Source organism: Berghia stephanieae, chromosome 3 (genome assembly GCF_034508935.2).
Source record: "Berghia stephanieae isolate SIO BIC M18660-M18661 chromosome 3, UCSD_Bste_1.3, whole genome shotgun sequence".
NCBI classification, from domain to species: Eukaryota; Metazoa; Mollusca; class Gastropoda; order Nudibranchia; family Aeolidiidae; genus Berghia; species Berghia stephanieae.
The window spans coordinates 14,702,241-14,711,846 of record NC_088362.1 but is presented as its reverse complement, the minus strand read 5'-3'; the positions used below and the strand labels follow the sequence as shown (position 1 = coordinate 14,711,846).

Here is a 9,606-nt window from a genome sequence, read left to right as displayed (position 1 = left end):
TTATTATTATTATTATTATTATTATTTCATTATTATCATTATTATTATTATTATTATTATTGTTATTATTATTATTAATAATTATAATAATAATAATAATAATAATAATAATAACAATAATAATAATAATAATAATAATAATAATAACAATATCATTATTGTTGTTGTTGTTATCATTATTATTATTATTATTATTATTATTATTATTATTATTATTATTATTATTATTATTATTGTTATTATTATTATTATTATCATTATTATCATCAACTCCTTTTTCAACTATGAATTTCGATTTTCATAATGGCATGAGCTTATAATACGGTGCATTCCACACAAAGAAACGCAACTACTTGACTCTATATAAAATGAGTCTCTTCTCTGGAAAATCGTTCAAGCTCATTATTGAAGTAAAGACCGGTGATTGATAGCACTTTGACAGCCATTATCCGAAAAGGAATTAAAAACCGGAAGCGAAGAAATTGTGACGTCACAATTATTGTTCAGCTTTTGCGTTCGTTTTTCAAATTGTCGAATGAAACCTTTGAGTGCTTATTACTCAGTAAAAGTCGTTTGAACCCCATTTGGAAAAGTTTATAGTCATAATAACATGCGATTTGTTTTCTCCTTTCATTCGTTATAAAATTTATTTTTAATTTATAGACAAAATAACGGCTTTTTACAATACTTGCTTATGTATGCAAAATACTTTTTTCTAAAAATAAAAACGGAATAATTATATCAGCCAAACAGAAAAATAGACAACAATAACCGGTTAAGCCGTTTTGAAGGATCAATTATTACAATTGACGTGCATTCGGACTCATTATTGTTTAGAATTGCATAGGAATTACCAGATCATTATTTAATCAGAAATGACTGGTTTGATTCATGTTATCCGGGTCGCTTTTAATTATCACATTCACAAAGCATACAACCATTATCATCACTCTTGTACCCGTCCATACCGCATACTAATTTACAGTCTAGCTCATTACAAGGCTTCTTCGTTGCTGATCCATCCGGAATTGTACCTTCACATTCACATATGGTGCAGTCATTACTGTCCAATTTGAATCCACTCATACCACAGTCCTTGGTACAGATGAGTTCAGGACAAATTGTTGTAGGTGCAGGAGTAGTTGTGCTTGTTGTGGTGGTTGTTGAAGTGGTTGTTGAAGTAGTTGTTGTTGGGGTTGGGGTTGTCTCGGGTATATTGATTGGAAATTCGCATATGAAACTCTTGTGCTCGTCCACAAAAACGTGATCTTTGCACTTATAGTCCCTCCATTTTCCGTCACTGCTCATGTCAATGGCCACACAATCTTCAAATAAGTGCCTGATAGGATGAAAGATGCCGCCTCGAGGTCCCTCATTTCTAGCAAAATTTGTGTATTCCATTTTAGCCCCATCTACCCATACAAAGTTGTTCTCCTCTATTATGTCATTCAAACCAATCCACGCCTCCTCGTGATAATCAAACGTGTTTGATAGCTCTTTAGCTATGAAGTCGTTGATTTCTTTAGATTTAATCATGACCAAATTTCCACCTCTTCTATCGCAGTAAATCTGAGCATCCACATATTCCAGCATAATATCGAGATGAAATCGGTAACATTTTTTCCCATAAACCTGAGTCCACTTGTCTGTAGGGATAGAGTTTGGACAGTAATCCTTAGAAATGGCAGATACTGGATTGGGATGAAAAGTGGCAGGGCAAAATAAATAATATTCATATTATCTCATTACACGGTTTTGAAAAAAAAATATTGTCAATGTTAAAAAGTAAACTTTAGACCAAATTTTAAAAAATATGATTATAATTAAATAAACAAAATATTACTACTACTACTACTACTACTACTACTACTACTACTACTACTACTACTACTACTACTACTACTACTACTACTACTACTACTACTACTACTACTACTACTACTACTACTACTACTAGTAATAATAATAATAATGATAATAATAATAATAACAATAATTAATAACAATAATAATAATAATAATAATAATAATAATAATAATAATAATAATAACAATAATAATACTGACTAAACTATTCAAAACAAAACAAAAACGCCCAAATCCCTAGGGAAGCCAAAATTACTGCAGCACCATTACAAGAAAATATCATAATATCTATTACTGTGCGTTATATTTCCATTTTTTTCAAGGAAATTCTTTACAAACCATATTCAAAAGATTAAAACCTTAAAGGGCAAGAGAGTTAATTTCTTTGAAAAATATAAACTCCCATTTTTATATGGCATTAACTGCAGTTGTCAATCAGTTTTCTCCAAGAGAGCTTTGCAGCGATGCGATGCGACTCGAGCCTCAAGAAAAGCCCGACTATCATCGCTGTTAGTGCATTACTTATGAAAACGAAAAGATCTGGAATGATGTTAAAGAAAACTTGATACCCACTGTGAGGGAGTTAGAATCCCTGACTATCTCTGACTTTAGTTAAAGACTTGAAAAAATCGGATTTCACTTAGCAAGTCCGGGACTAAAATAACGGCACGTTCGGACTAAGTTTTAGTCATTTGCAGAAACAAGATTTCATGATTTAGTCTGAGCCTAGTTATTTGGTGACGACATAGCGTCAACAAGATAGCAGCTATTTTTAGATTGAGTGCGTTTCTATTCGGAAAGAAAATACGTCGATTACAAATGACAGAGGCAAAAAGTGTCCTGTTGCCATTAACACTGGCTTTAAAAAACTATAAGGTAAGTGCAGATCGTCGAAAGTACACATTTTTGTCAGAATTGTTTAAAAAAATGAATCTATCGGTTAATGAAGTTGAGAGTGAAAGAGAGACTCCGAAATCAAAGGGTTTGCGTCAAAGAACACAACAACAAAATGATTAGAAAGTATAATGGAGACAAAAGTTATTCTCTTGGCATTGCAACTGACTAAAATAATGTGATTTATTAGAAAATACTTTCTCTTTTGTTTCTTTATTTGTTTGGTCTTTTTTTTTTTTTGTTGGTTTTTGTTTGATTGTTGTTGTTTTTGTTTTTTTGGTTCAATTTCTTTGAGTTTCAATCTCCGTATACATCGAATCTCAAGTAAACTGCCATTGGCCTAAATATAGAATTGACAGTCGACGATGGACATCATTGCAGACTAAAACAGTCGACAGTCAATATCACTTGTGTTGCTAATTCCCTCTTTGGAAATATTTTGCGTTGTAAGTATGAAGGTATCTTACCTGCCTTTGTGTACTAGAGAGATCATGTTATCCGCACAAAATACCGGAATTAGTCACCGTCCTTATAACGCCCACTTCTAGGCAAGAGACTTGCTAATCCGAGACTAGCGTTCATGAAATCCGATTTTTTAGTCACTTGCTTTGCTTGGGCTTTAGACTAGCTAGTCATATACTAGACTAGTAAATAACTAAATCTAGTCCTCATTCATGAAAACGGGCCCTGATGCTAGTACGTCGTCTTGGTGGTTTTTTGTTCAAGATAGTTCCAAAATGTTCTTTCCATCGTTCGTTTTGCTTTAATTCTCCAGGTAGTCAATATTTATGAATCTTTTACAGGTAGATGACAATTCTATAAGTCTTTCGGTAGCATTTTGGATGTCTGGTACAGCGTTCTCATATCTTGTCTTTGGCTTGTTTTCTCAGCTCTTTCAATAATCATGTCATAATAGTTTTTCTTGTCCTGTCGTTCTGATTTTTAAAAATGCTTTTGTCTAGTGTTGAGTACTCTTCTTTTAAGCGACCTTGAATTATTTGAGATTTCGTTTTCAATAGTTTTTCTTTCGTCTGCTTCCTTTCTCCAATCAGTTTCCAAGATTCTTCTGATATCCCTTGTTTTCTTTTCTTTTTGACGGGATCTGGTACTTTCTGGCTTACATCTAATAATTCTTGAGTGATTTTGTGATATTTAGTTCTTGGCCATCAGTTTGTAACACTTGATATAAAATTATAGTTGATAGCTCGAGTTTGAATTGTTGTGCAATATGACGATCTTGTAGTTTTCCTGTATTAAATTTTCCTTTTCTTTCAGAGCCTATCTTTGCATTTCTCAATTTCAGTCTGATTTTTGCAAAAAGCAACTCATGATCACTTGGAATAAAAGCATCTCTTTTAGCTTTCACGTCTTACAATAATGTTCGCCATTTCTTGTTCATCATAATGTGGTTGATTTGTTTTTCTGTATTAACATAAGGGAAATCCCAGTGTACTCGTGTATTTTTTATGTTTTTAAAAGAGTGACTCCAATGATTAGGTTGTTGTCTTCACAGAATTCTATCAATCGTTCACCATTGTCATTCGTCTTTTGTAGTAAAACTTCTTTCCCATAAGTTTGTTCTCTTGTTTCATTATCTCGCCCAATCTTTGCGTTTAGGTCACCAAGCACTATAAATGCATCATGCTCTTGTACTGTTTGATTTAGCTTATCATAAAAGCTTTCTTTCTAGTCCTCACTCTTGTCCTATTGTAGGGCATAACAAACCATTACTCTCAATTTAGAATATTTTGAGTTGAATCTTGTCTTGAGCAATCGTTCTCCCATTGGCTTCCATTCTAGTCTTTCTTGCTTTTTTGATAATAGAAGAGCGACGCTGTTTAAATGTAGTTCATCTTTTCTACCTCAGTAAATAATTGTATGCCCTGTTGCAAAAATTTATATGGCCATTGTCAATCCACCGTGACTCGCATATTGCCATCATGTGCAGCCGATATCTATTCATTTCATTTGTGGTCTGTGCTGGCTTGCTCGTTTGGTATAATGTCGTAACATTCCAGGTTCCCAGTAGAATGCTTTGTTTGGGTTAAAGAAGAGACAATGGTGTCTGGTTGCTGGCTTCCTCTCGGATTTGACCGCTATTCGTCATATATACAGTGCTCTTGGTCGCCAGTTCCATCGATTTGTGAACTGCCGATCCAGACTTCTGAAGTATTGCTCCTCTCCTAACTTTTTATCGTTCTTTGTTCCCGTGTCAGTGTCTGTAACAATGTTTGTTTTTGTTTTTTTTTTTTTGTCTTTTTTTCTGAGATCGGGTCATTAGCCCTATGCTCAACCCCCAGACTTGGAGGGCCAGGATTGTTTAGAGATTCACTCCTAGACTGGTTGCCTTCTAGGGCTCTTGAGTCCGTTCTATCCATTTTTGGTTTGTTTAGAGTGGCCTTCTATTTGACGACTGCCAACCAAGGCTGATGAGGTTCGTTTCTCCAGTTTATGCTGTAACCCAAGCACAGGGTGGATGATGGGTACTCCCATGATTTGGTCGAGGTTGTTGCACAACTTCCCCCTATCCGCCACCTGGGGTTCCGCCGGGTTGGAGTGTTTGCTTTCTCCTGGTGCTTGACAATCCCTCCTGAAATTGATAAGGTTCTCCGGAAATGGTCCATAATAGTAAGGGATGATTGTCTAATATTACGGTTTTTATTTTGTTTTATTTAAATCGATATCAATGCAAGGTTTAACGTTTTATTTTAAATAGATTAATGCATAAATACGGCCGGAACATTAGTTTACCCTTAGTTATTTATCTTACTTAAATTAGAACATATCCTCGATTATTGAATTTCTTTTGAGAGTAAAAGCAATTGAAGTCATTTCATTTTCACGGTTGCTGCGATGTTTTTATTTTTCTTAAGCTTTTAATGCCATGGATTCAAACATATTGTCCTAAACTCACCTGTCATGAGGGTGAGAAAATTTCTTAAAAACTGGTACCAAAATTTCCTCACGAGTCAAGTACAAAAACTACCCTTTTCACCATAAAAACTTGAGTAATGACTGTCCCCAAGGATGTGTGAGCTCGCCGAAATTTTACAAATGACTGCATCAAACACAACTAAAGATTGTGTCATAAAATTTGCAGACGGCAGAGCAATACTTAGAATCATGCCACCTTAAAACGATACCTTATATTCCAAGAAAAGTTGAAATTTCTGGTTTTGTGGAGATGAAGCCCCCCCCCCCCCCCCCCCGAAAATAATAGAAAAATAATAATAATAAAATAATGAAAACAGAGTAAAACCAGCGATCACGTACACGTACACGCTCTATTCTTGATAAAAATAATCCAACTGGCCTGCTGGATTTCCCGGTCCCGCTCTAGACTTCATGCATGTAAACGTGCGTGTTTAATTGATTTTGCACAATTGAAGAGAATTCTATGTGTTTGAGCAAGATCGACCCCAGCGCAGTCACACGTCGTGACCGCGGACCAACTACCTTATCTCGGCCACACACAGAACAATACACAGACTTTTTTTTTTTAATTGAGTTTAAAAAGTGAAAACAATAAAAATCAAGGTTTTTGATACCTGCCCATAATCCAAAAATGATAATGATTTGAGTTTGGAACACAGGAAGTTGACAATTAATTACTAAAAATGGAGTATGAACATTTTAACGGCAAAATGACTCAAATGTGTATGTTCCACAAATTTCATGACAACATTGTGACAGCTTTTTAAAGGGCCGGCACAATGGGTTGTAAAATTCCCGGACCCAACCCCGGCCATCTATCAGTGCGGCTAAACTAGAAATGGGCAGCAAAAACAATGTAAAGCACGAGTGACCAAACTTCTTTTACATTGATTTTACCTACAAGCTCCATGTTTTAACTAAAATCAACAATACATGACGATGTCAAGCGTCCTTATATGAAATTTCAAAAAGAAGTTCACAAAGGCAGATTTCTATAAATACGTGCAGTGCTGCCAATATCCACACGAGGACGACAAGAAAAGTAAGGGTCCCAGAAAATGAAACAACAGTGGTTATTCTGTAAAATTGAGGTTCTTTTGTTATCGATGTGAGAGTATCACGTTTTGGTCGCGTTAAGGAAGTGGTCACGATCATGTAGATTGACTCTAATTCTAATTCTGAACGTAAAGAAAAACACAGAACAATTTTATTTTACTTTATGAAATAACAAATTAGATCATCTACTAGTTGAAATAAATAATGAAAAAGCAGCAGTAATGAAAAACTATAATTATCTGGGAATGACAATCGATGGGAAGTTAAAATGTAAAACTCGTGCGGAAAACATAATATGTAAATAGATCAACCAAAGACTTGTCATAGTAGGACAACTTTGTAAATTTGAGGTGAGTGGGAAAAAATTGAAACTGGTCCATAACAGTTTGGTCAAAAGTATTCTGACCTATGGTCTTATTGCTTGATATGGGTGTTTTTCAACAAAATAAAAAGCCAAAATGCGGTCAATACTGGAATCAGCAGGAAGGACAACTTACAATATTAAAGACCGTGTTACGAAAATGGTTGGGCAACGTGATAGGGACTAAACAATACAGATATAAAGGCTTTGACAATAGGCAGTATCTTAATTATTTTTTAAAAATTATGTTTTTATTTCTATAAATGAAAACAGAGGTGGTACAGGAAGAGATCTATGACACAATATAACTAAAATATAAGAAACACTAAATCATCATCTGCACTATTAAAATGAAAACTCGATCAATGAATCCGGCTATCAATTATAATGTTGACTTGAATATTGCATTTCATTTTCAATAAATAGTAGATGTGAACATATCATAATATGGAATTACCGTGTAAGATCGTGATGCTTGCTAAAATAAACGACAACATGGTGAGCAGATCAGGCAGACAGTCAACAGTTCCTTCGCAAATCAAAATGTATCTGGCTTAAACTAAACTTTTGACGCTCCTTTTATATTCAATAGTTCCTTTCTGGTGGGGTAAAGTTTGTGGTAATCACAGATAAGCCGATATTTTTTTCTTTTCTACTTTTTTTTTTTTTTTTTGGTGTTAATTTTGTTGTTCGTTGGATTTTTTAAATTTCTATTTTGATTTTCTTCATTTTTGTAATTTTGATGAGTTTTCTTGTGTTTGGTTGGGGTTGAGCTTTTTTTTTTTGTTTGTTTGTTTTTGTGTGTGTGTTTTTAGGGAGGGGGGTTGTTAATGTTGTTTTCATTAAATTTCATCTATTTTTATCGGTCTAACCTCTTTCTTTTTATGTGACAATGATTGATAGACGGTCTAGATATAATTTCATCAGATAAGTGGTGGCTTTTAGATGATTCCTTGAATTTCGAATTATTGGTCTACAAGTGCATTCCGGTTTTGATTTTTTTTTCCTTTGCTCTCTCTCTCTCTCTCTCTCTCTCTCTCTCTCTCTCTCTCTCTCTCTCTGTGTGTGTGTGTGTGTGTATGTGTGTGTGTGTGCGTGTGTGTGTGTTCCTCTCTTTTTTTTTCTTTACCTGTCTCTATCTCTCAAACCGGAACCATTGTCCAGTTAAAAGCCGTGGCCTGGAAAACCACGCATTCAAAAATTGGGCTTGAAAACTCATCCTTGAAATATCGATCGATTTAAATGGCGCTCCCCGTGGCAAAAACTCTAAAACCTGGGACCTCGCGAACACGGCAGTTAACTGGCTAATCCACAAAATTTAGTTGTCCTTTCTTAGTGTTGAAGAATATAGGTATTAAAATTGTCCCAACAATCGGAGACTCTATGGTGTAATGGTAGCACGGCTGACCGGTAACCAGAATGTGTCAGGCTCGATCCCCAGTCAAGGTAGACTGAATTTTTGGGATTGTTTTCATTTATTATTATTTTTTTTTGGTATTATTATTTCTTGCTTTGTCTTGAACAATTCAAACACACTTGTTCAGATGTTTATCTTAGTGTTGAAATGCAAAGCTGCCGATCAATCACCTGGAATATTCCCACACATTTTTTGTCTCCATTTTTCGAAGCGATCTGGGAAAACCGAATACGAAACATGAGATTATTAAACTCATATTATCAGACCTGCCTACCCTTACGAAATTTTCGTAGAACTATGGATTTTTGGGTCCTATGTGACAATTGTTATAGATCTTAAATTCAATAAACTTCTTTAAAACACAGTTTATTGCCAGAGCTAATAATATAAAAAGGAGTTTGAAGCATTAATTTAATGTATTGAAATACAATTTGTGACCCTACGCCTCGAAGCGGTATTAAGTCGGGATTTGGAAAACGAAGAAAACTGGTTTTAAAGTGGGAATGGTCAAAATAGCAAATTTTAGTTTTTGGTTGTTCCAGAAACTACAATCATTTTTCTACATGAGAACATAATTCAAAATATGTATTGAGGATAAGTTATATAAATTTAATGTTTAAAAAGGCAACTACCAATGATACATTCAAAACGAGAGTTGACTTTCTCTCAGAGAGCAACCATTTCCAGGACTTAAAAATATTAAGTCTTTTCCTCCACCAATACCATGTAAGATACCACAGCAAAGGGCGTGTCTTTATCTATCTCAGAGACAGCATGACTGTTTCCACAATTTCATGGTTCAACCAATAATGAACTTTAAAAACTGTAAACAAGTCTAAATTGGGTGGAGTTCCTGACCTCCCATAGTGGGCAGGGAGGTAATTACTGTCTTCTATCCCCCTATATCTGTTTTCCATCTACCTTTCTGTCTTTGTCTTGGAATGAGATTACTTGGTTTTGTCCTGGCCCTGACCGGATACCCTTGGTGAAGGGGAAACAGTCAAATGTATAGTTAGTTTTGGGAGATTATATTTCCTTCCTTGTAAATCATCTCTCTGTTATGTAATGTAATGTAAAG

General features: G+C 34.7%; 1 protein-coding gene across 1 annotated transcript; it reads right to left on the bottom strand.

Annotated features, from left to right (window-relative positions):
* Positions 1 to 616: 616 nt before the first annotated feature.
* LOC144967190 (low affinity immunoglobulin epsilon Fc receptor-like) lies at positions 617 to 7,731 on the bottom strand. Its single transcript, XM_078904121.1, has 2 exons — positions 7,569 to 7,731; positions 617 to 1,691 (listed from the first exon to the last, which is right to left on the bottom strand). Exons 1-2 carry the CDS (start codon positions 7,606 to 7,608, stop codon positions 910 to 912), a joined length of 822 nt encoding a protein of 273 aa, XP_078760247.1. The 5' UTR covers positions 7,609 to 7,731; the 3' UTR covers positions 617 to 909.
* Between the last annotated feature and the right edge of the window lie 1,875 nt (positions 7,732 to 9,606).

What these genes read in the sequence shown, in the direction of transcription:
- LOC144967190 (XM_078904121.1), bottom strand. Translation starts at nt 7,608, where the DNA reads ATGTTGTCGTTTATTTTAGCAAGCATCACGATCTTACACG. An exon ending in AAGCATCACGATCTTACACG is followed by an intron (nt 1,692 to 7,568) that starts GTAATTCCATAT and finishes ATCCCAATCCAG; the next exon opens with TATCTGCCATTTCTAAGGAT.